The 26,982-nt window shown below is 37.8% G+C and overlaps 1 protein-coding gene across 1 annotated transcript; it reads left to right on the top strand.

Annotated features, from left to right (window-relative positions):
* Positions 1–1,275: 1,275 nt before the first annotated feature.
* Positions 1,276–26,918, top strand: LOC107091928 (metabotropic glutamate receptor 5-like). The gene is made up of 12 exons (XM_015386161.1): positions 1,276–1,515; positions 3,085–3,206; positions 5,846–5,970; positions 6,093–6,261; positions 6,699–6,825; positions 16,278–16,395; positions 16,555–16,741; positions 16,838–16,996; positions 17,144–17,269; positions 19,244–19,426; positions 20,690–20,856; positions 24,031–26,918. The coding sequence occupies exons 2-12, from the start codon at positions 3,126–3,128 to the stop codon at positions 25,103–25,105; spliced, it is 2,517 nt and encodes an 838-aa protein (XP_015241647.1). The 5' UTR covers positions 1,276–1,515; positions 3,085–3,125; the 3' UTR covers positions 25,106–26,918.
* Positions 26,919–26,982: the final 64 nt, after the last annotated feature.

Below are 26,982 nucleotides of genomic sequence, written 5' to 3'. Positions count from 1 at the left end.
TTACACGTATGTAGCTGCTGTTAGCTGAGCTACGCTGGACAAACTCTATTTGTCCTAGATCCTTTTAGAAGTCTGCTGTTTCATGTGTGGGTGTGTCTATTCCTAGTGACTATAACCCGTTTCTAAGTGATCCATTGAATTTTGGATATGGCCCATGATGATGTAAGAGTTTACTCCTACATGTCGTCTGACTGTCTAGTCCTGGCTCTGTTTATGCTTCCTTTTAGACTACCGGGTATGTTTCCCATATTAGCCATTTCTATTTTTCTGCTCCTTGCTTTCCTCTGCTGCAAAAGAAATATGTGTGCATTTGTGTGTAAAATATGATCTGTTTGGGACCATGACCTGCTGCATGCATTTAGACAATCTTTTCTATTTCATTATATAAGGCATTTTCTCCATTGTTGGTTTGACAGCCATTTTATAAATCAGATGGTTTACTTCCCCTTTGTGTACACAACTTTATTTGCAGCTCTGTTTGTAATAGGTCTGCCATTTCCCTGTTATAAAACACATGTTTTGTAAACCTATACAACAGTCTTGAGTGTTTTATATCATTAAACTGCATTTTCCCCATCTTTAAATCAACTCTGTCGAGTTTTTCCGTCCCACCTTAATAAAACATTTCCTCAGACCTATGCTGGCCTTTTCCCTCTATGAATGAGTTGTACAACACAGTACAAATGCAATGTAAGTTTGTTTTTTTTGCGGCACAATGCAAATTGCATTTAAGACAAAGTTTGGTGTTTCAGTCTAACTTAACAAGAGAGTTGTCTTTCATACGTTTGCTCAGCCCCGTGCATGCCTCATTGCAAACTTCAAACAGGGGTCTCTCATTGGCTTTTTTCAATAATAGCAGTGTTTTTGCAATTCTTCTTTAAAGGCCAAATTTGGAAATTAGATAATGGTATCCGTAAATTTGTCTACAATGGTGCAATAACATTTCCATCTTAGCTAAATTGACTCTCTGAGTTACTTTAAGCTCTATTTAATCATTAGATGACTTCCAAAGACAATTCCCTGCAATAGAATTTATCAGGGATAAAAGTAAAAAAGAAAAAAAAAATCAGTTTATTCTCCTCTCCCAAGTCTATGTAATTTTATGTTGATCTATACTATAAAGTTCCACTAAAGTATATTGAAGGAGGTTGACAACTGCTTTGACACCTTTAAGGGCACTATATGGTTTCATCTTAAAATTATTATTGTTTTTACCTATGTTCATGGTTAGACTTGCTAAATTCTTCTACCCTCTTTCTTTCCTATAATTCCTTTGCAGCGATGGATGGGCGGACAGGTATGATGTGACAGATGGCTATGTCAAGGAAGCAGCAGGCGGTATTACCATCAAGCTGCAGTCAGCGGACGTGAAATGGTTCGATGATTACTACCTGAAGCTCCGTCCTGAAAACAACCACAGGAACCCCTGGTTTCCAGAGTTCTGGCAGCACCGGTTTCACTGCAGACTAAAAGGTCACCCACAGGAGAGCAACAAGTACAACCGCACCTGTGGCAGTAAGTGCAGACACAACTATAGAATAGCAAAATATACTGCTATGAATCTGCTGTCATTTGGTAGATTATGCTTACAGTACCTGGCACTATAGGCAACTGGAGATCTGGTTTTCTTTTAGTCTTGTGACTGATATTGCAAAATATAAATGGAAAAAGTAAATTTTTTGAAATAATCAGTTTGTGAATTGCATGGGTATTATACTGGGTGAATAAATAAACAAACAGCCTTTATAGATCTCAAAATAGCATTCCGTTGCTGAAGTAGGAATTGTTCTGTGGTGTTATATGAATTTCCTGACAAGGATGTAGCTTTTTTATACCGTAGCTTACAAAAGTTCAATATTATTGGGCTTTCTGAATGTTTTCAGTTAGGCTAGTTTCTTTGTCCGCAAGACAGTATTTCTGTTTGTTTTGAATTATTGTTCTGTTTAACATCCAATTTTTCCCAAGTCTCAAAAAGTTAGAAAATATAACAACACTAATGCCTGACATGAGCTAGAAATCACAAAAACAAAGTCCAAGGTGCGACATAATTGATATCAACATAAAGAGAGAGAGAAGGCAAACCAATAAAGATCCGCTTAAAAGTTAACAGTGTCATGTAAAGGCTTTCAAACCACTAAGCTTAGTGGTGGTAAGATAATGATGTGGGACTGTTTTCAGCTTTTTCAAGTATGTTGAACATTTTAGAACTGTACTTAAACCATGGGTGTGTCCAGCAATTTCTTCCTAGATTGGGGTATGATGTGTTACTTGAGTAGATATTTGTTTTGTTCTATTTAAGTGATGTTTTGATTTCTTTAGATTGTAGTATTTAGGCCTGGATGTGCCAAGAGGAAAACAATTAACTAAAGGAACGTATAGCTACTTTCAGAGGAGGGAAAAGGGACAATTACTGTGGTGGGCTTGGATATTTTTTGTCCATAAATAGATGTAACAGAGATTAGAAACGACCCTTTTAATCTACTTAGGTTATTTTTGTCTGGTATTCAAATTAGCTTCCAATCTGGAACAATTATTCATATCCATGAAACAAAAGCTATAGCAATCTTTACAAATTTTTACTGAACTGTGTTTAACATCACTACTATCTCTGCATTTGTTCACTGATAATGCAAATATCCTACAAACCAACACACACACACCCACACTCACACACACAGACAGGCCATATGGATGCATACAGCTTTCAGGTCCCTCTTAAGAATGAACCCTCGTTCAAATTTTCATATTTTTATTCAATGCTTTTCCATTCTCTCTCTGTTTCATTCACTCCATTCATAGGCTAAACAGTATGCAAGAGCTGCATCAAAGAGAGTCAATTCTCATTTATTCTAATGAAATGGGACAGGAAATACAAAAGAACAGGGCAAAGGCAGGCACAGAAAGAGATGCAATGTGGAGGTGGGAAGCGACTGAAGAGGGAGAGAGAGCCCTTTGATGTTACGGGAAAAAACCGTTTTCTCATGTACTAACTGTTTTTTTCCCTGCCCATACTAACCAAATATGATTCCCAGTTCTCTTCCGCTTTGACTTTCTATTTATTTATCTATCTATCAATCTTTACAGAACGAGATTCCCTACAGCAGCATTATGCACAGGACACCAAGATGGGATTCGTGATTAATGCTATTTACTCTATGGCATTCGGCCTGCACAACATGCAGCGTTCCCTTTGCCCAGGCTATCAGGTAGGTGCAGTAGAAAACAAGTAAATACACAGGGGACAAAGTGAAGCAAAAGCTGAGTGGGTAGATAATTGTGTTTCATTGTTTAAGCTATTTCTCAAATTCCAATTTGGCTGTGTGACTGCATTTACTTCTTGCACAGAGTCTAGCAGTACCTTCTCCGTTTGTCTACAATGCCCTGATGCACAAAGGAAATTCCTGAACAGACTTGAACAGACAAAGCAAAAAACTTTCTGGAGACAGCTGCTGTGTTTCAGCAAACCTTATTCCTATGAGGCCCACGTTTGACTATTTGTCATTCTTCATGCGTTGAGGGTCAAAATATAAACCCACACAGGGAAGATTTTCTGTTAAAACTGAAGTGCTGCCAAAGTAAACCCAATAACCATTTTGAGTTTGGATTTTATTTATGGTTTTATTCTCCCCGTGCATTTCTGGCTTTTCTCTGGTTACTCTGGCTTCCTTGGCGTCTCTAAATTGTCCTTTGGTGTGAGTTTGTGTGCATGTTGGTGTGTTTCAGTGTGGATTTGTGTTGCCCAGTGAAAGACTGGCAATCTGTCCAGGGTGTACCATGCTTTTCACCCATAGACTGCTGGAGAAAGGCAACGGCCCCACTGTGACGCTGACGGATAAGTGGAAGAAGATGGATGAATTCTTTATTCACAGGGCTAAAAAAAAAAAAATCAGTGTTCTAACTTACTGACATAAAATATCACCAGTTGCTTAAAGATTGAGTAGACTTTTTCCATAATCACTATAAAAAGTTGTGAGACCAAGAGTGTAGTCCATCTTCCCCTTTCTTAGAATAAGTTTGGAAGTGATAATCACCTTCTAAACGTGCCTCAGTTTTCTTTTCCACTGATTTGGGTAGTCAGAGCTCTTCACTTTCTGTCTGCAGGGGCCTCCTTTTTGCCTAAGTGAAACTAAATTTGTGGATTCAGATTAGATAATCAAATTTACTCTGGCTCTTTCTACTCTACAACCTGCTAAAAAAATGTGTTTTAAAACTGTCCTTGCTCATCTTTCTATGGCTAGTAAAACTGTTGCTTTATGCGTTACCATGTCTGAAAATGTGATTAAACTATTTGAAGTCCTGTCACATCTATAATGTATGTGCATATCCTCTGATGTGTCTGTTTTGTGTTGTAGCCTATGTTTATCGGAGTGAAAGGAATAAAATGTTCTCTGTACTGCTTTGTGAGAATAGAGCAAATACCTTTTTATATGCTGTCGCTAGCTTATTTTTTTCTATTTTTGAAGTTCGTGGACCATCTGGGCATAGAGTGCGATGGTTTTAATTACTGGTTTAAAAAGAGCCCTCAAAAAGTTTAATCTAAATTCATGTTAATCAGCATTTTTAGATGCTTCCAGCATTTGGTTAATCAAAGTGAGCGAATCTTCGATAGGGAAGACCGAGCATCTGCATTGTGTGACATCATTTTATTAAACAATGTTAGTAGGTAACATTTGAGTAATGCTTGTATAAATACTCTAAGTCAGGGATGTCAAAGTCAGATACCGAGGGCCAAAAAAAACCAAATTTGCTGCAAGCCGAGGGCCGGACTGGTCAAATGTTTATTAAAACACATTGAAATAAACATAGCCTATTGAACCAAGACCTAACACTTTGTTTTTTTTTAAAACAAAGTATTGATATCAATATTATTAAAAAACTTTTATTTACTAAATTATTATTAATTATTAATAAACTTATTAAGAAAACTTATTAAGAAAAAAGAAAAAGAAAAAAGCAATACTGGAATGTTAATTATTTGAAGTTCCTACACATTTAAACATTGGCCAAAAAGGCAATAGTATTTCAAGGTTGATAAAGACGCATGTTTCTAAGCCTATTAACACCCCTTTGTAAGAGGTAGAAAGATAAAGGTGTATTTTTCACAAGTGGCTGCTCACTAAATCATTTGTCACTGTGCCATTGTGCAGCGCCCAGGGCGCAGTGTGGGGTTAAGGGTCTTGCTCAGACACCCAGAGTAGAAGCTTTAATTTTGAGTTCAAGCCCCACTCTGTGGGCGTGGGGCTTGAACTATTTCACTCCACTAGAACTAAAGATTTTAAAGTTAAATCACAAAAATATATTGGAGAATGTGTTTAAAAGAAAGAGCAATGGTGCTATAGCTGCAAAGGAGAGGGAGATGGTTGCTGCTAGAGTTATATGTATTCTGTTTTGACATTTATCAAAGGTGCTCTCCTTACTGTTGTGAGTACACTCTTTTTGAAACACAAAACTCGAAGTTTCCTAGATTAAATGGTTAATAAACACAAAATTTTCATTAAACCCGCCTTGTGAAATGGGCCTCAGGTTTTAAAGTCTATGGATTGTGTTCAAACTTACAAACTTAAAGAACCCTCTCCTGATGAAATAAATACATTTATTGAAAATTGAATATTAAAGTGCTCTAGTACTTGAGCCAGTTTAATATTGTATTTTGTCATTTTCAAAATATATTGAGCTTCTTAATTATAATAGTATAAGGTAAAATGTTGTTATTAAGATGTTTTCATCTGTTTACAATGTAACCTAATTGTTTTCTGTAAATGTTATTTACTACATAATTCCATGAAATATATGGATTACATTTGCATAACTAACGATCTGTGTGGCCAATGTACTATATTTTCAGGGCCTTTGTGATGCAATGCGACCCATAGATGGTGCTACTCTGCTGGACTTCCTGATGAAAACCAACTTCACTGGTGTGTCAGGAGAGGGAATTTTATTCGATGAAAATGGAGACTCACCTGGCAGGTAGACAAAGCTACTGGGGGATCATATCCAGCTTTCAATCTGTTTGATTGACCTGCTTGTTTGATCTTTCACAGGGAACTTAGTGTCATATGGTCATTGAACGATTGCATTTTTATTAACAGGTATGAAATAATGAATTTCAAGAAAATTGGGAAGGAGTACTATGACTACATCAATGTTGGAAGTTGGGACAACAGTGGGTTAAAGATGGATGATGATGAAATCTGGTCCAGCAAAGATGCCATCATTAAATCGGTCTGCAGCGAACCCTGTGACAAAGGGCAGATTAAGGTAATATTTGATTTGGAGCAGGTTGCTGCCTGTGATAATTTTAAAATGCAAGCATAACTAATGTTTAGTATTTAACACAAAATTTTATATGTTGTCTCATAAAAATAATTTTCAAACTATCTCATGGGCTAAATAATAGCATAAGTTAATTTTTTATTTCTATGATAAAATACTTTATCATTATTTCCATGCCCAGATTTTAAATCGCTTTTGTTTGTAATCGGTGTTTGCATTTAGTAGATGGTTCTGCGGTCTTATTTATAAAACTTTCAAAAAAATCACACTTTCTGCTTGATTTCACTCTACCTGCAGTTTCACATAAATATACCTGAGCTGGTCTCATAGGAGTTGACATGTCAGCAAATACAAAACAACCTTCCTGTGAAATCGATCCATCTATTGAAATGGGGGATAAAAACACAAAAAATCTCTTTCAGGTGATCCGTAAGGGTGAGGTGAGCTGCTGCTGGACGTGCACCCCGTGCAAAGAGAACGAATTTGTGTTTGATGAATACACCTGCCGAGCGTGTGAGCTGGGCTCCTGGCCTAATGATGGCCTCACAGGTTAGTATCTCAATGTTTTTGTGCTCTGCATGTTTATGCAGAACTATAACCTGCAATGCTGAACATAAAAAGATGCTGTGATAAAAAAAACAAAACCCTCTTTATTAAACATGGATGTATGCATGTGGGATTTTAGGAAAGATGAAGCAATTTTAATTTTAATTACACTCAGATGAGAGTTCTCTTCTCTAGTGTGTTGTTTCAGCAATTAGAAAGTCCTGCACCAACTACACTTTAGAGACGACTCCTCTTTTTTAACTTGTTTCTGCCTCTCTGTACTACTTATTTGTCACTGACAGTGTGATGAGTGTTTTAATTATTCTTTAAATTGAGAGGTTTTTCATTTTTATTCAAAAAACACTACAGTGTCAGTGGATTTTTACTCCACCATTATTGCATAGGAAGCACTGGGATATTGTCTAGCACTGTCAGCTGCTCATTATAATGTTCCTCACAGAACTCAATGATTAAAACATGAATCAAGCCCTACTAAAAATTCACGTGAGGCATCACTGACACTGAAGGAAGCAAGTTAAAACAAACCATGAGCAAGTGTGGGAATGCTGACAGAGTCAGTCCAGCAGAAGAGAAAGGAAATAAGGTTCTGACCAGGTTATATATTGTTATCCACATCTATTGGTAGTACATTCCTCATCATATAAATTTTGTGATCAGTGGTCAAAAACTTTTTTCAGATTACTTTTGTACTCAGAGTTGCTCTTGGTATCCAAGATATGAAGAACCGATTCCCTTATCGATTCTATGAAACGATTCGATTCCTTATCAATTCTCTTATCGATTTGTTTAATGAAAAAGCATTACTGTACAATTTTGAGAAATAAACTAATCTCTCCCAGATTTAAATAATCGAGTATCACCTTTCTCTCGCTCCCTGAATTGCGGAGCAACTTCGTAGCATGTAGCATGAAATGGCATATGATTTACTAGGAACCACATTAAGCATAGCCATTGATATAAAACTAGCTTCTTACCACCAGAGTTGCCTTCCATGCTGATCGTAACTTTAGCTTCTGTCTGGAAGCATCCAAAACACGGCATTCGTTCAAATGTATGCCGTTTTGTGTGCACAGGTGTTTCTGCATGCTGGATGTATTTCCTCCCACGGATGTAATTGCCACTTTGCATGATTGCAAAGCGGCTTGTTGCCAGCTTTCTCTTCTTTAAAATGAAGCCAAACTTTTGATCGCTTTACGACATTTTTTTTGTTTTGCTTTTCTAAACTTACACCTGGTCACATCATACTTGCTTACTAAATGCCGTGTGCGTAACTTGCGTAAGAAAACGTGACATAAGTCGTGTTGCCCAGAGCCCTAGGCTCTGGTGCTGCCTGGAATCGATAAGAGAATCGTTAAGTGAGCTGCCAAACAGTGCCATAGAATTGGAACACACAGAACTGGTTCTGAACAGGAACCGGTTTTTCGATTCCCGTTCCTAACAGCAAGTTTCTTTTTTTAAGCAATGCCCTCTATTAGATTATTCCTCATCATGCAGCTGCTGTGACTCTGATTCTTTTATCTTGGGGTATGGGAACAGGGTCTGAAATCAACTTTTAAACTCACAGTTCAAGTGGACCAAGCATGTTTTTACCGCCCAGAAAAAAAATGAATTTGCTCTCACATATTATTTTGCTATGGCATTATGTTAAATGTAAACAAAGCTACAGTAAAAGGTAATGTAGTTATATTAGATAAAGTTGTATTATACCTGTAGCATGTCATTAAATTTCATTCAAAAAACTTCAACTGAAAAATACTTTTATTTGATAAAGTGGCTGTAAAACCATTTAAAAAAATATTTAAATGGTTAATAGAAGCATAGCCTCTCTTCCACTGGCATGGGTCTTGCAAAACAATATTTTAATCATTGCATGTTTGTGGTTGTGTAGCCATCAGCGCACTCATAGTGGTCGTGGCATGGGTTGTTTTGATTGAGCCTGAGACATGGACATCCAGGGAATGTGACGTTTACTGCGCTTGTGCTCACAGGTGCTCTCCAGTTTCATAGATTGACAGCCAGCGACAAATTAATTGTGTTTGATCGCTTTTGCATATTTTCTGCATAATAAGCAGCTCATTAGCTTCATCATCGTCGTAAATAAGCCAGCCTCTTGCGAAATACGCTCTCCCCGAAAGCACCATTTTTCAATAAACTTTCTCTTCGCCCTGGGGGCTGTATATCCTCGCTCCTCTTCCTACTCATTGCCATTTTTCTTTATTGGATATAATATTGTTTACTTAAGTACTGCTTTAAACTTGTTGTTTAAGAAAGACTTTCCCCTTGAAGCCCTTCAAATCAAGCTACTCTTTTTCAGTCTTTACTTACTATCCTGTCTTTACATATTAAGTTCAACATGGGAGCTAAAACCAATAGGATCTGAATAGAAGCTCTTTGTTTTTGCAAACAAACAACTTGCAGTATTTGTATTGTGTTTTCGTGGAAAATAGATATTTCACTAAATAAAGTATATTGTCACAACTAGATGTAGATCCCTTTCAGAGTGTGTTTGCTTGGACTTTCATTGAAGGAAAGATTGTAAACTAACTTTAATGTATCATTTCTCAACATTAATCATTTATTTTACATATTTTGAAGCCGTTCCTGTTGCTCCTCTCAGATTACTGGACAGAAATTGTTTTTCAAAGTATATTGTTAATTACTTGCCTTTGTGGCATTGTGTCAACACACATACACTCACCGGCCACTTTATTAGGTACCCAATGCTAGTAACGGGTTGGACCCCCTTTTGCCTTCAGAACTGCCTCAATTCTTCGTGGCATAGATTCAACAAGGTGCTGGAAGCATTCCTCAGGGAGTTTGGTCCATATTGACATGATGGCATCACACAGTTGCCGCAGATTTGTTGGCTGCACATCCATGATGCGAATCTCCCGTTCCACCACATCCCAAAGATGCTCTATTGGATTGAGATCTGGTGACTGTGGAGGCCATTTGAGTACAGTGAACTCATTGTCATGTTCAAGAAACCAGTCTGAGATGATTCCAGCTTTATGACATGGCGCATTATCCTGCTGAAAGTAGCCATCAGAAGTTGGGTACATTGTGGTCATAAAGGGATGGACATGGTCAGCAACAATACTCAGGTAGGCTGTGGCGTTGCAACGATGCTCAATTGGTACCAAGGGGCCCAAAGAGTGCCAAGAAAATATTCCCAACACCATGACACCACCACCAGCAGCCTGAACCGTTGATACAAGGCAGGATGGATCCATGCTTTCATGTTGTAGACGCCAAATTCTGACCCTACCATCCGAATGTCGCAGCAGAAATCGAGACTCATCAGACCAGGCAACGTTTTTCCAATCTTCTATTGTCCAATTTCGATGAGCTTGTGCAAATTGTAGCCTCAGTTTCCTGTTCTTAGCTGAAAGGAGTGGCACCTGGTGTGGTCTTCTGCTGCTGTAGCCCATCTGCCTCAAAGTTCGAAGTACTGTGCGTTCAGAGATGCTCTTCTGCCCACCTTGGTTGTAACGGGTGGTTATTTGAGTCACTGTTGCCCTTCTATCAGCTCGAACCAGTCTGGCCATTCTCCTCTGACCTCTGGCATCAACAAGGCATTTCCGCCCACAGAACTGCCGCTCACTGGATGTTTTTTCTTTTTCAGACCATTCTCTGTAAACCCTAGAGATGGTTGTGCGTGAAAATCCCAGTAGATCAGCAGTTTCTGAAATACTCAGACCAGCCCTTCTGGCACCAACAATCATGCCACGTTCAAAGTCACTCAAATCACCTTTCTTCCCCATACTGATGCTCGGTTTGAACTGCAGGAGATTGTCTTGACCATGTCTACATGCCTAAATGCACTGAGTTGCCGCCATGTGATTGGCTGCTTAGAAATTAAGTGTTAACGAGCAGTTGGACAGGTGTACCTAATAAAGTGGCCAGTGAGTGTACATGCACTAGATCACTATGCTTGTAAACAACATCCTTTTACAAAGAATAGCCTCCACATCCTTGGATGGCAACAATAAATGGCTTGACGTTTCTACTGTAGAATTTATCTTCTTCCTATGTCTGTGAATAAGAGCAGTTGAATCAAACAGACACAGTTTTCCCATTTCAGCTCCATACAACTTGATCTTTCAATCTCAGCCCAACAGAAAATAAATCTAACAGACTCAGAAATCAAAAAAAGTCAAGTGAAGAGACAGAGTAGAGCGAGGATGAACCAGCAGGCAGAGAGGTCAGACACATCTTAAACCACAAAGGAGTGGACAACATTTTAGATACAACTTTACAGCAAAAAAAGAAGATAGAGGAAAATGATAAGTTAGAGAGACTGATTGAGGGTAAAGTAAATTGAATTGAAGTTGTGACATAAGATGCTTTTGGAGGAGTACAGGGACAAGAAACGGGGGGATTAGCTGTGGAATGTAAGCCTTTCCAATCATGGCTAAACTTTTTTAGTCTCTTTCAGGGAGGTTGTGTCAGAACTTTAGATTGAAAAACCCTTTGAATGGTCCCTATACCCATCATATACCAGTTTAGCTGACGGTCACATATTGCAGTTCACAATTTCCTGGAAATTAAGAAACAAAATGAGATTGTAATTGTCAACGTAGCCAATTTTTGGTTATAAAGGAAAGCCCAAGGGAAAAAAGAGATGCTCTAGAAATCTCTGCCTTGTGTTCGGAGCTGTGTGGGCAAAGCTAATAGGACGTCAGCTCCTTGAAAATCTCTTGGTTTCCAGCAACCTATATTTTTGTGTGGGTTGTTCCTGTTACTTATCTCTAGGCAGAACTGTCGCTGTTATATTTGTCAATATCTTGTTCCAAAATAATTTTAATACTGTTGATATGAGCTTTTCTGTGTCTTTTAATGTTGTTGTCATAGCCTATTATAAAATTGGTACGAGTGATTATTTTAAAACTTGCAGAATAGGGATGTATGTCTCCACCACACATTGGCAATGTGGAGTCAACAAGTCATCTCCCTGTCATGTATTTAATCTACCCAGCCAATTAACCAGGTGAGTCCAATCTGCACACGTTAATTCACGGTGAAGATTGGACTCACCTGCTTCAGTGGCTGGGTAGAACAAATACATGACATGGAGATGACTTGTTGACTCCACATTGCCCATGTCTGGTCTCCACCACTAAGGTCCATTTGATACACATCTCGATATACTACTACTGATACGATATAACTGCAATGCACTAAACCCTCCTTGATACAATGCTATACAAATAACCCCTGTTCACAATTCAGTGTAATTAAAAAAAATATTTCATAACGACATGATTCTATAAGAAGATTTGATTTATGTGATAATTTGATATAGTTAGTTGGGGTTTAAGAGTTTAATAGCTTAACCCATTGAGGTTTCAATAGAGAAAAGTAATACTCATAAAAAGCATATTTCAACTGTATTAATTTGAATTTGAATTTGAATTTGAAGCTTTGGTCACTGTTCATGCCTATAGGAATGCAGCTGCTGCTGGTGATGTACCACTTTAACATCAGAGAAAATGAATGCAAGGCAATCTATATCCACAATTTGTTATGATCTACAGAAGAAAAGCATTTGCAAAAAAAAAAAAAGCCAGAATATCGCATATGAATAGAGAAATAATAGCACTAACTGTGGATACTGCTAATAAATGATAAACTTAACAAATACAGAGTTAAAACATTGGCTGTGTTTAACACTACACATGAATGCACACTATGAGTTTTAATGTGTGCAATGTAAATACAAGGAGGTATAAAATCACATCAGTTTATCCACTAAAAGAATCATCTGCAACAATGGACTGAAATAACTTTGATAAGGAAAAGCATGAGGAACAGAAGAGACAAATGTCACTCGGTATAGATAAAAATGAAAAGTATTAGGTTTTGGATTCTGAATCAAGTTCTGTCATTGAGAACCTATCCTGTGTCCGATTAGAGCAAACAACAGGGACAGACCATCAGCTAGGAAAGCAAATAGATATTTCTTCTTGGACCTGGAGTGGACTTTCGACTTTTTTACTGAATATTAAGGGAATCTTACCAAAAAATTTGAATGCATTAATTAAACGGACATTGATATAACTCTTTAATTAATTATTGGGGTATTATCGTTCAGCTTTTTTAATTGTGCATGCTTTGCAAGGCTTTGGGATTGAAGATGCAACAAATTTTCCTTCTTATGATTAACCATATAATCCAGCTGGCTGACGTATTTTAATATTCCTCATAGAGGTGAGATATTGTACCTTAAAGTCTGTAAACTAGCATCCCAAGTCAGGCTTTTCCACAGCCAATAGTGCATCTAAAATTAAATTTTTTAAAATTTGGTTCAATGTCAGGCGGCATAGTTTGATTTATTAATCTTATTTGATGAACACTAGTATTTTTTTTTTACTTTTTTTCTTTAGTGCTAAATATCCTGCCCTCGCTAAAGTGGCTGTAAATTAACCCTCATAATCAAGCCAACGCACATTTAATCTACCTGTGAACTCACATTCAATGTATGCATGTAAGAGCACTGATGTGAATCAGTGAATCTCCTCATCCCTACTGCAGAAGGCTTTTAATTGATTTTTTGTTTGTTTGTTTGTTATTATCCTCTTCACATACTTGCTTGCAGAATGGCTATTGTTTAATTTAGTCAATTACATAATTGATTATATAAACTTTGTTGACCATATTAAAAACATTACATCTTAAAAAGGAAATATTTCCTCGGGTGAATGAATTGTAGGGTTCCTATGAATGAAAGAATGTATAAATGAATAACTTTATTTCAGAGAAGCCAGTAAAAAAAAAAAAAAAAATTACAAATTTTAACAAACATTATATATATATATATATTTGTTATGTGTACAATTTAGTGCTTCTATTTGAAAGAACAGAAATACCTGAAAGTCAAAGGAGAAAAAAATGGTGTTCACCTCTGCCTCGGCCGCATGTGTCCAAGAAGATAAAGTCCACCAGAATATAATTAGAGCTGTCTGTTTAATTAATGCAACTTTATCTCATCTCAGATTTAGAATTCAGAGATAGAAAATGAAAAAAAATTAGAGGACAAGGTGGGATGGAAGAGAATGTGGAGAGATAAGGGAGATATTTGAGGATATTTAAAGGGTAGAATAATTTATGAAGGACGGAGAATTCCTGATTAGATTTTTAGAAGTTAGTAGAGGATTAGGGTGCTGTTATTAAGACACATTTATGAAGTTCAAACGGTAGCTAATGTAGACCTTTAAAGGTTTATTTGGTTCTGTTGTTTATCAAAAGCTGCAGTAAATCTAATTTGTAAGTACTTCATATTAATGACACAGTTGTAGATCGCTGTTATGCCTTTTCTTCTTGCAGGTCAGTCAGGACTGTTAACTTACAGACAACATTAGCAAATTTAAATCAAACAGGTTTGTTTTAAAGTTGAAAGTGAAGGGATTTGCTGTGCAAAGCTATTTAAATGGTTTGTTTTTTTTCTTTTTGCCTCTCAATATTTCCATATTTAGAAAGTAGTTTAAGCTCATTCTGGTTGAATGGAGAGCATCTATCATTGGCCTTTTTTTTTTTTTTTACCTTTTTCATTATTTAGGTTTTAGAGTTTGTGTAATTATTATATAATGTATGTAAATCCCTTTATTGTCCCACAATGGGGAAATTCGTTCTCTGCATTTTGACCCATCCCCTTGGGGAGCAGTGGGCTGCCATTGTGTAGCACCAACACACTTATTACACAAGCATTATGTTTTGATCTTTTTTGAGTGCTGGCAGTGTTTATGATTTTAGTTGTCCCGCAAGGTAAACCTCTGCCACTCAAATCTTTTACAGCCTCTAGCATTTTTGCTCCCATCAATGCCCTGCCATCATCTTTGACCATCGGTTTAATGATTGCGGGAGAGTGTGAAGTGGAATTTTCCTTCACATTGGGCCACAGGAAGCAGGAAGTAATTTTGAACAGGGGGTGCTGTGAAGATGTTTTTTCTGGACAAAAAACCTATGAGCCCTATTTAAAATACAATACAAATAAATAATTAAATAGACTTTATTGTCATGTACATTTCAGTGCATGCAACCAGGGTCTATAACACAAAGACATCATCAGTTCTCAGGTGAATATATACACTATTAATTCAACTTCACAATAACACTATCAACCTAGATTTGGTCAGCTGGCATTACCCTTAGTCAATGTGTTTATGTAACACGTGACTCTCTTAGCTCCAAAATCCTTTTACACAAACAACAAGGAAATATTTTTATACTATTTAAACATTATTGAACAGTTCTCCACATCCATTACGCAAAGAACACAAGATCAAAATGACATTAAAGTACTATATAACGTTGAACTGCATGAATAGATGAGCTACAAGCAGGGTCTCTCATTAATGGACGAATCCGAGATGTGTTTCTTTGCTATATTTCCTCTTGTTTCTGTCATTAAACTGTAAATTTACTAGTCTCCTTAAATACCTCTTGGGTGACCATTAGCTTGTCGACATTACTTCGGTGAAACGTGTTGATTTGGCCTCAAAGTAATTCAATAAAAATCCAAATACACCTAATAGTAAAATAAAAAAAGTTAAAATCATTTTCCAAAATATTAAAAAGAAAGTTATAAATTGTCACTAGGAGTTTCTGCAGCACCCCAAGCACACCCACTGCCTGCGGCCATGCCTTCACTTATACTATAGGATTTAAATGTAGGTCAAAAAGTTTAACATTGTCTCTATTTATTTGGCAAACTGTAAATAAAATTGCTTGTGAGTTTCTTTACTCCTCCCTATTGTATTTTAAGGATCGATTTCTGGATTGTCTTCCTAATAAATGTCATGTCAGATATTCTTCCATCTAAGCAGCTGATGTCAGTAGATTCTCCAGAGATGCTATCGGCCTCTCAACTTTTTCTCTAAAAAAGGCAGAATTGAATCTCTATGTCTAACCTGTCTGCTGTCTTCTTTATCTATCTTTTTTTTTTATTTCCTAATATTTTCTAACAAACCTCTGTTAACAGAACAACCGAATTTATTTTGACATTCAAGTGAAACCCACTTGAATTTTATTCGTTAGGTGTCGCCTAAAGGGAATGGGTTCCAATTGATTAATTCGGGGGTATCAGAGTAACTGACACAAATGCACCCTATCCTTTAAGATTTCTATTTGTTAAAATATTCAAATAACAACTACATATATATATATATTTTTTGATAATTTATTATGCAGTGCTTTGTTTTGGTTATTTATTAAAAAAACTGATAAAATACAATAAAACACAATTGTAACAATCAGAATGTAAACAGGTTAAAGATTAACAAATACCTTTATATAATGGAGCTAAATGTAAAAAAAGTTTTCTTTTAAAAAAAATGAAAAGATATTTTTAAATTTTTTCATACAAAAATTTAAATAATGTTTAGTTTCACTTCCATGCAAATATTGCATCTTTATGTGTTTACATCCTTCTCCAGGCTGTGACCCAATCCCTGTGGAGTACCTGCGATGGGGGGATCCAGAACCCATAGCAGCTCTGGTATTTGCCTGCCTCGGTCTAATGGCCACCTTCTTTGTCACTGGAGTCTTTATCTAGTAAGAAACTTTTAACCTCCAAAATAAACTAAACTAGAAAACCATACTAGAACTTTCTTTTTCTCTTCATTATTTTTTCCCCTTTTTCTATTTTGGTTGGCTTTGCTTTTCATGTCCGCACTGTTGAATCTTACTTTCGCCTAACTTTGTGTCTTTAAGCTTCCGGGACACCCCGGTTGTGAAATCCTCCAGCCGGGAGCTGTGTTATATCATACTAGCTGGGATTTGCCTGGGATATCTGTGTACCTTCACCCTCATTGCAAAACCCCATGTGATCCACTGCTACCTCCAACGACTGGGAATAGGTCTGTCGCCTGCCATGAGTTACTCTGCACTAGTCACCAAGGTGAGAAATTGGATCAAAGCCACCGTTCACACAAAGCTGCTCTGTAGAGTAAGTGATGCATGTCCCAATTATGTTTGCTATGCTATGCTACTGCAGACAAACCGCATCGCTCGGATTCTGGCAGGAAGCAAGAAGAAGATCTGTACAAAGAAACCACGCTTCATGTCAGCCTGTGCCCAGCTCATCATTGCCTTCCTCCTTATACTGCTGCAGTTGGGCATCATCGTGGCTCTTTTTCTCATGGAGCCACCAGATGTAAGCTTTCAGGCTGAACACGTGTGACCTAAGAGCACCACAAAATGATTAAAGAAACATGCCTAAGGATCTTAAAAACTTAAATTTGCTATAACCCAACATTTGGTTCAGTTTGGTTTGAAAAATCTGTCTTCTCACTATCTCCAGGTGATTCATGACTACCCCAGCATCCGCCAGGTCAACCTCATTTGCAACACCACTAACCTTGGAGTCGTAGCCCCCCTGGGATACAATGGTCTGCTGATCCTCAGCTGCACCTTTTATGCCTTTAAGGTATATCTGTCTCTACCGAAGTAATGTTTCTTTATCAACAAAACATCTGTGATATAGGGGCAATTTCTTACTCATATTTTACAAAAAAATCTGATATAATACTTAATACCAAAGCTGAGTGTGTCATTGTTCATGTTAAGCAGTCGAAGCTCACAAAAATTTCTCAAATTTAGATGGTATATGTAATACATTAAATAAGAGAGACTGCAAAGCAAACAATACTGATACCAAATACGTCTTTGAAATCAAGCAACAGCAGAAGCTCCTGAAATCTGATAATAAAAGTCACAGTGAATAGGATTATTGGTGTTACTTTTGTCACGTTTTAGTCTGCTTTTAAGTCTAAACACAGCTTATTTATTCAAAACAATCTGTTCATAATCTTAACTTCAATTAAGATTAAGTTAAATTTTAATATCTCAATAAATTGTTTTAAAACCTTAATTAGTTTCCCAAAATATACACCTTCATTTATATGCAAACCATTAGGAAGTAATGTTAGAAAAAAGAAATGGATGTTGAGGCAAGAAAATATGTAATTATAAGTGAAACATTCAGCATGACATGTATAATATTGAATAAATTCATTTCTTTTTACTGTATCTACTAACAAATAGGCAATCATGAGGGCTCAAAATGTCAGCAAGGAGGAGAACTGCAGAATTTAGATTGTCAAAGTGTGGTAAAAATGAGTTTGACTTCTGCATAGGTTCTAAACATGCAAACACTGGAAGATGGGTAATCAGTCAGTCATGGGTTTAAACACAAAGCGGGAAAAATGTGGCAAACAATCACCTTTTTTAACCTTAAAAAAATCAAAGCTCTTGAGCGAACAAACTCAGCGATTAAGGTTGATTCTGATGCTGAAGTCACACTGGCCAGTGTTGCATTTGCAGTGTGATAAAATGTGGCGCCCTTGAAGGAAAGAACAAATTGATGATTGAAAGTTTATTTGAAAGTTTGATTGCATCAAACACTCTAATATATAACTTTATATAAACCACAGACGGACGTATCTTTGATTATAATTTATTCTTTATAGGCTTCTCTCTTTTCAGCACGCATCTGCAGTAAATGTGCTCATGTGTTTAAACTGCTGTACAAGCTGATATCTAGCACATTCCAGTTACTCTCAGTGTGAATATTTATGCAACAATTTTTAGCATAGTTCTGAAAAAAAAACTAAATACTGTCATAACACTGTTTTTCATGTAATCAGTATATTAAAATAAAGAACAATGAGCTGTATAAAAAAAAAAAAGATTTTCAGTTCTTGGACAAAATTGTCAGGAGAAAAATGACAAAATGTTTAGAATCTGAAAGAATATCACAGTTAGACACATGATATTGTGATGATTTTCAGGTTAAGCATGAATGCTTTGCCAAACTTAATGTTTCTTCCTTTTGCTTTTATCTTTTTGTTTAGCAAAACATTTCTGTAAAGCTAAGAACTGATTAAGGAATCTCACACTGTAGAGTTTTCCTTTGACCTACAATTCATTTCTGTAGAAGACTCTTATTTTTTTTTCTTTTACTGGTAGTTAGATTTACACTCATCTTTCCATCAAGTTTAAATGTTTACAGATGGTCGAGAACAGCAGCAAATTGGCAGATGGCTACCAAAGAGGCTAAATTCTCATTTAAAGTTTCTTAGTATTATGTTGCTTAAGAGACAAAAAAGTGACCAGAAAAGGTTAAATCACTCAGACTTTGATTATTGTTGGTCTGAAAACAGGCACAGACAGAACAGCTGAATATATTACTGTGTCTTAGGTGGTTTAGGTTTATAGCACCATGTTTAACCTGTGCTTCCTACAAACAATAAACAACTTGCATGAATGTTAATTCCAGCTCTATATTTATTGTTCATAAAAATTAAAACGATACCATCTCTTCTTGAAGACAGAGAATGAGAAATGAGCTGCAACTTTGTGTACTAATGGTTGAATTCTTTATTTCTTCTCTTTTCCCAAGACTCGCAATGTCCCGGCTAATTTCAACGAGGCCAAGTACATAGCTTTTACAATGTATACCACCTGCATCATCTGGTTGGCGTTTGTCCCCATCTACTTTGGCTCCAACTATAAGATTATCACCATGTGCTTCAGTGTTAGCCTCAGTGCCACAGTTGCTCTGTGCTGCATGTTTGTACCCAAGGTAAGTTTATCAATACATTTATTGTGTAATTGAATTGTGCCATCTACAAATAATGTTGCCAAATCTAAATGTGGATGAAAACTTTAAATTGCATAAAAAGAGATATCTTAAAACCACTTTTCGATTTTAATCTCTCCAAGTTGTTCAGAGTCATGGGTAAACTATTATTCTGTTGTTTTTGCCACATTTCATGTTATTAGTTCATTACAAGACCGAGTGATGACCGCTTTCTGATTCCTGACAGAGATTATTTGATATTTGTTGAAAAGTTCATAATTGCTCTTGAAATTCCAGGCATGCTCCCTAATTTCAGGCTAAAGAGGCCGACAGCATCACAGATGCTGATTATACAAACAGTGGTTCGGAGGCACTTTTCTAAAATTAATTTTCTTTATGCCAACAGGGCTGTTTATGTATAAGCAAAGCTCACTAGTCCAGTTTAATTCCTAGAATTGTTTGTGATAATAGGAGATAAACAGCTCTATCTGAAATTCATTACAAAGATACTTTATTAATCCCAAAGGAAAATTAACTACCTTATATTTATGGAGGCTAGTGACCCACAGTTTATGAGTCATCATGCAGCCTCATTTGTCTAAGGTCAACTTGTATTGAACATGAATAATGATTGCTCTGACTTAAGTTTTTATTTTTTTCGTTTTAGGCAGGGAATATTTTTTAATTAAAGGTGTGTGATGATCAACAGAGATCTGGAATCTATGACAGGGCATATTTATCCCCAGGGAAACCAGAAGTTTTGGTTTACTAATTAAAAGTTCCTCAACACTGATAAGCTTATACAAAATGAAAGTTAACTGAAAATAAAAGAAAATCTGGGTACCTGGGTATCAACAAGTATGGGAGATCTTTAAAGCAGTATGTTTTATTCATTTTTATTTCAAATAAATAGCTCTGTAATCATCTACCTTAAATCATTGTTCATTTCTTCCATTTTTGTCCACAAACAATTCTGACATTTTTCTTACTCAACAGGTTTAGAGTTTCAATGTTCTGTAATAATTTGCTTTAATTTCTGAGTTACTGGTCACAGTTACAGAATATAAGAAACTGAAAAGTTAGCCTTTCTTTAAACATAGAGAAAAAATAATTTAACAGTAGATTGTTTGTACTTTTATACAATGTTTTAATTGATTAATAAAAAAAAAGTATTTTTATGAACATGTCTGAAATACAGCTTTAAATCCAAAAATGGCACTAAACCGAACCAGATGATGATAAATGCGATGTTCTGTCCCTCCTCAGGTGTACATCATCCTGGCCAAACCAGAGCGTAACGTACGCAGTGCCTTCACCACCAGCACTGTGGTCCGCATGCATGTGGGAGACGGAAAGTCGTCTTCAGCCGCCAGCCGCTCCTCCAGTCTGGTTAACCTGTTTAAACGCAGAGGCTCTACTGGAGAGACCCTAAGGTATTGTGTGTGAGAATCTACCTCCCCCAGCATCTCTATAATGGCACCACTTAAGAAAGCGCTCATGCTGGGAAAGCGATTGATTGTCTGCATTCACCTGAAGCTAGTTGCTTTTTCTTCTGACCTCATTGTGAACTTTGGAAAATTGCCTAATGGAGACATGAAAAAGGAGAATGAATGGGAGAGGATTGATGGATATAAACAAATGAAGAGATTGATACTGAAGGCAATGAAGAGCTGAGGTGATGTAAAAATAAAGTGGACACTATTGGTCTCACTGTACCCTACACTCTTGAGGCTATCCACAGTTACTGGGAACCAATCAAAAATTCAAAATGGAGTGACGTATCGCCACACGTCTCAGAGAAAAGACTGGAATACATTTTCATTTGTCAGCAGGTTGCTTCAGCTCGCCCTGCTTGGCAAGCAAGATCTCAATCAGCCTCCTTTAAAAAAAAAACCTCTGCTCCTCTCTTTCCTCCTTCCCCCTACACGTCTCTTTTGGTGCTATCGTCCTCTGTGGGTGGTGGTAATTGGCAGGGCTGTCTGTCTCCTCGGTGAGGGGCTGGAAAGTGTTGTGTTTGAGATGCTGTCATTGTCAGAGCAGGCTGAACAAACACAGGCAGAAACAAAAATCCAGCAGACTGGAAGGATAAGAAAATTTCTATGTTTGAACAGCTGAGAAGAGGCTGGTTTACTTTCACCAGACAGTCAAATCAACCTCTGAGCTTAAAATGACAGATGCTTTAGAAGATTGATTAAACTGTGGTTTAGTATGCAGCATGTATCTCTAAAAGGTTCTACAGGTTATTTCAAAGGGTATTTAAGGCCTCCTTCCAGTCATGGGGTTTAATCAGGAGTTCCTTTATAGATGAATTGCGCTAATTAACCTGACAAAAAGACAGAGGGGCAGCGAAGGACAGATATATCTGCCTCCAGTGAAACAGACACAACTGAAAATATACCGGTACCTGGAGATCTGGAAGGGAGAAACATGATCTGGCAAAAGCTAGTTTAATTGGTTTACACTGGCGTAGTTTTGTTTATAAAAAAGTAGCCACTCATTAAATGGAACAACCAATACAACTTTTTCATTTCTCTCAATACCGATATAACAGCTATGAGAACTGACCAATGGTGCAATAGTGAAACAAATAATTTTTGTTTTTTTTAATAATTGAAGGTTTTTTTTTCTTCAGCTTGGATTTTTTTTTTCAAAAAGCACATCTTAATTTATATGTAAATATATAATTTTTTTCTGTCCAAATTTCAACCCCTAACCGTTGATTTGAGATCACTTAGATGTCCTTTTTTTCTATTTTTAAATGCGCCAAGGAGGTTATGTTTTAATTGAATTTGTGTGTTTGTTTGTCCGTCTATTTGTGTACAGGATAACCTGAAAAGTTATGAACAGATTTTAATGACACTTGCACCTTGGTCCTCTTAAAGTTTGATGATGATGCACATCATAATCTGGATGCAGGAAATTTTAAAGGATTCTTTAACATTATTTGGCGGAACAAGAAGTTCCCCCTAAACCAGAGAAGGGCAGCAGTGATTATTAACAGCTTCAGCATCAGACTCACAAAAGTCCAGAAGGATTATACTGAAGAAAAAAAACACAGGAAAGGTGAGCCGTTCCCCACTTGAAGTCACGATCTGCTCTCCAAACAAGAAAGCAGAATGAATGAAGGTAAGAGCAGAACAAATACCAGAAGCTGCACACGCGTGTCCTTTGGCACCGCCTGCCTTATGAAGGAATTTTAAGTAAAAGTTAAATTATTGTTCCTCATGCCAAGGAACAATAATTCAAATTTAGTAATGATCCAGATCATCTGAGTTTTAGCTCTAGCTGTTAGTCACAATACTGGGCAAAATTTGCTGCTTGGCAGAGGTATGCGCTCTCCCAGTACTTTTCGAGTTTTGTAAGTGTCCTGTAATTTGAAAAGCATTGCAGTTGGTTGTGTGGGCTTTACATAACAGACTTCTTTACGCTACAGAATATATTATTCACGTTTCATTAGGCAACCAAATTTGCAGGCCAGGCTAATTTTCTGAGAAACACTATTAAAAGCCAATTAGTCTCACAGCATGATGCTTCTACCACCATGCATGACAGTTGGCATATTGTTATCAGATCTGAGGACCCAGTCTTCAACTCCTCTAAATATTCTGGTTGTTGTTGTGGCTAAAAGGCCAAATTGGTGCCTGGTCTGTCCATTAGAAGTTTTCTGCAAATGCAATTTATATGTTTTGTGTGGGCAGCTGCAAATGTCTTTCTCATTTCAATTTGTTTAATAAAGTTGTTTATTTTGGAGCTTCTTTCTTTGCTCTCAGTATGAGGTGATGTAAATCCTGTTTTACTGTTTGCAGCGACTCAGATGCCCCTTTATTTCAGAGTTAATGTTTAGCCTGAGGGTTGGGCTTCCTGGGTTGCTCCTAATTAATGTAAACAAGTCCTTCAATCTTAGAATGATAGTTTGAGTCAGTAGGAGGGAAACTTCGTTAGAGTTGATTGTTCCAAAGAGACAAGGTTCCCGAACAAATAAAAAGATTTTGTAATGATACATCACATACACTAGAGCTTCTGGAATAGGTCAGTCCTGTTTAAAATGTATAAGCTCTGCCTAAAAGCAGAGCCTGTCTATGAAAATCAACTATTTAATTAAAGTTTATCTAGAGGAGTCAAAGAATTACAGTAGCTCCATGATGGTTTCAAAAAATGGGCTTCTTTTAAGTTTTAGCAGGATGTGTGTATTTGTGTATCTTGGGCTGTATGCGTAACTTTTAACCAGGTCTGTAATCTTAATTTGTCACAATTAATAATAACCAGAAATTAATAATAGGACATTGATGTAGTTGATGATTATATGTATATATATTTTGACCAACATGTAAATCCTGATAAATGCAAATAAGTACAGAAAAACATACGTTTTTAAGGAGAGCAATTCAAAATAATGAGATTTCTCTACATATGAAATCAATCTAACGTCAATGGTTGATTCAAATCTACAAATGAATTATTTTTTTTTATTTGTTATCTGTCACTACTTAAGTCACTAGTAAATAGACTGGGATGGCTAATGGACAAAATATTTAATTTGCTTCTCTATCTTAAAGCTCTAAGCACTTCTTCCTCTTCCCTTTATTCCGTTTTCTCATTTTCTGCAGCTCCAATGGTAAATCTGTGTCTTGGGCGCAGACAGAGCGCAGCAGCTCACGAGGCAACCACCTGTGGCAGCGGCTGTCCTTCCACATCAAGAAGAAGGAGAACAATCAGACAGCAGTCATTAAGCCCTTCTCCAAAACCTCTGAGGAGCGTTACTGTGGAGGATCTGACTTGCCCCCGCATGTACCTCTGCCCTCCCTCTCCTCTATGTCCTCTTTGCCGACTCATCCTGACAATGGGACAGACAAGACCCTCTACGAGCTCTCAGAAGCAGAGGAGCACTACTCAATCACCTACCAGCCGCAGACGCCATCACCCATCAGCACCGTGAGCCAGAGGATAGCAGCCAGTTTAGGGGAGGAATCCCAGGTGGCCTGCATTTCCAAGTATTCCAGCAGTGTGTGCAGCGGCGGCAGCAGCAGCAGTGGCGGGCCTCCCAGCAGCGGCTCTGGGGCGGCTGGGAGTGACGGGCGTCTAGTTGCTCTGGACGACCGCCCGTCACAGCCCCAGAGCAATCTGATGGATCAGATTAGCTGTGTTGTGAACCGCTTCACTGCTAATATTACTGAGCTCAACAGCATGATGCTCTACCCATCTCCAACCCACACACAAAAACACGCTCCCCCTGCTGCTCATCCCCCTGATCCCTACCTGCTACCCCGCGAGATCCCGATGCCCCCGACTCTCACTACATACGCTGACGTTCAGCCCCTTCCCCCTATTGAATCCAGTCTGGGCACCCGGGCCCCCTGTCCAGTTCACTCCATCCCTCGCTCTCCTTATCCCCTGCCGCCTCCTCATCCCCACTCATCCCCCTCTATTTCCCCAATAAGAGGAAGCCTGGTCTCCCATCTCCCCGACTCCCCGCTCAGAAGGTCTGAGCTGGAAGAGGAGCTCATTGCGTTGACACCTCCTTCCCCCTTCCGTGACTCTCTGGGTTCTAGCAGTAGCTCCCAGATCTCAGAGACAGGTCTCTTTGTTCCTCCTGTCCCCAATCACCCGCCTCCCTCTCCCCCTTCTCCCAGGTACACCCGCCTGACTCTCAGAAACTACAGTCAGAGTTCCTCCTCACTGTGAGGTAGACGTGATGAGCTGGAGAATATAGAGCAAACAGGATGGACAGACTAGAATCCATTCATCACCGATTGGAGTAAAAACCAGAGGAGACGTCGTCAGGGAGTCGTGGTTGGTGAAGACACCAAGCTGTGATTGCGTTTACATGTTTACAGTGAGATGTGAGTACAAGAGGCCTGCAGGGTGTCGTATTTTCTCGCGTGTTGTTCCGGCCATTCTGACACCGAGGTGTTTGGGCAGCCGCAGAAATCCTTCTTGGAGGTTCTCCGTCATTTAGATTGGGCTTGTGGCCTTAAGGTATCTCGGCTGACAACTAATTACAGATTCTGTGTGTGTGCTTCAGTGGGCCTGAGTGTGTTTCTGCTGTATCTTAGAGAGGGAAAAGTGATGGGAAAATGGCAGCAGAGAGTGCAAAGTAAGAACCACAAATGGACAAGCTACAAAGGGCACACACAGTATGGAGTTGCTCAAACAAATCAAAGAAGTATGAGCACACAATTAAAAACTAGTGTGTGAGAAATAACAGTGGATTTATAGAAGAATTATAGATTCTCTATAGTGATAAACTCCAAGTGTCTGATGAAAGTGCATTGCCAGAATATACTAAACAGTTTGTTGATCTAGAAAACCTATTTCATAAAGCATTTTTTTTTTTGCTCAGCTCTCATCACAGACAGTTTATGGTTCTCATGTTTTCTACTCTTCCAGTAAGTCTGAATGTATATTTTCTACATTACTCCTGAGGCAGTTGGGACCAAATCTTTTGTAGCTCTAAGCCTGTAACTAGAGATGGAGGGAGAACACGGGAGAAGTGACGAGACTAGGTGTTGTTTTTACCATGAACATTTGCAGTATTAAGCTCTCACTCAGGTGGATCATTTGGAGGAATTTGACCTCAAAGCTTTTCTGCTGACCTGTGGCATTCAGAAGTGCAATCTGTAAGGCTTAGCTGGATCCCAGTCATGATATTTTCCTGATACAATTAGTCAGCGGGTGACAATGACCTGTTCCATCTAAGGCACTGCTTTAAAATCGATTAGTTGGAGGGAAAGTCGGTTGAAATCTTAGTTGGACAAAAATTAATAGAATCTTCTAAAAGGTTGTTTGTTGGACATTTTTTAAATTACATAAAATTTGTTGAATTTGTTTTGGTTTAGAGATTAAAATGTTGGCACATTCCTTTGATCACAACCAATATGAAGCAGAAAGAAATGACTGACATCCAGCGTGGCCAAAAGTTGACAACAAGGGGACAAAAAAACACTGACTTGAAAATAATCTAAAACCATTATAAATGCGTCTCCACTTTAGGATAAAAAAATGCTGTCTTGCTGAGAGTGCGATAAAGAAAAGGTCACATTGGAGCCATGGGATATTACCAAGTTGGAGAATAAATAATAAACTTTGTCTCCATTTATATGCACAAACACAAATGATTTACCCAGAAACAGATACTTGTCAACATAGTTTCAGATTTCCAACTTTACGGATTGTTTTCATAAGGTTTTATGTCCCACACTTCATTTAATTAAATGCACTTACTCCTGTTTATATATAGATATTCATAGTAATGCCAATCAGTTTAAATGTAATATATCAGGACATTGGTTGAAATGTTTTCTTATATATGTTTTTTGCCTTCACGTATTTTTAGGTAACAATCAGTACCACTCATGTGGTTATTAGGTATATAGATGGGGAGTGGTGGCCCAGTGGTTAGAACAGTGCACTTGTGCTCTGAGAAGTTAGCAAGTTTCCAGTTCAATCCCCACAGCCTCCACTTTGGGTCTCTGAGCAAGACCCTTAACCCCACACTCTTCCCAGGCACCTCACAATGGCAGCCCGCTGCTCCCCAAAGGGATGGGTTAAATGCAAAGGTA

Source organism: Cyprinodon variegatus, unplaced genomic scaffold (assembly GCF_000732505.1).
Source record: "Cyprinodon variegatus isolate N-32 unplaced genomic scaffold, C_variegatus-1.0 Scaffold358, whole genome shotgun sequence".
NCBI classification, from domain to species: domain Eukaryota; kingdom Metazoa; phylum Chordata; class Actinopteri; order Cyprinodontiformes; family Cyprinodontidae; genus Cyprinodon; species Cyprinodon variegatus.
This window is presented reverse-complemented; position numbering and strand designations above follow the sequence as displayed.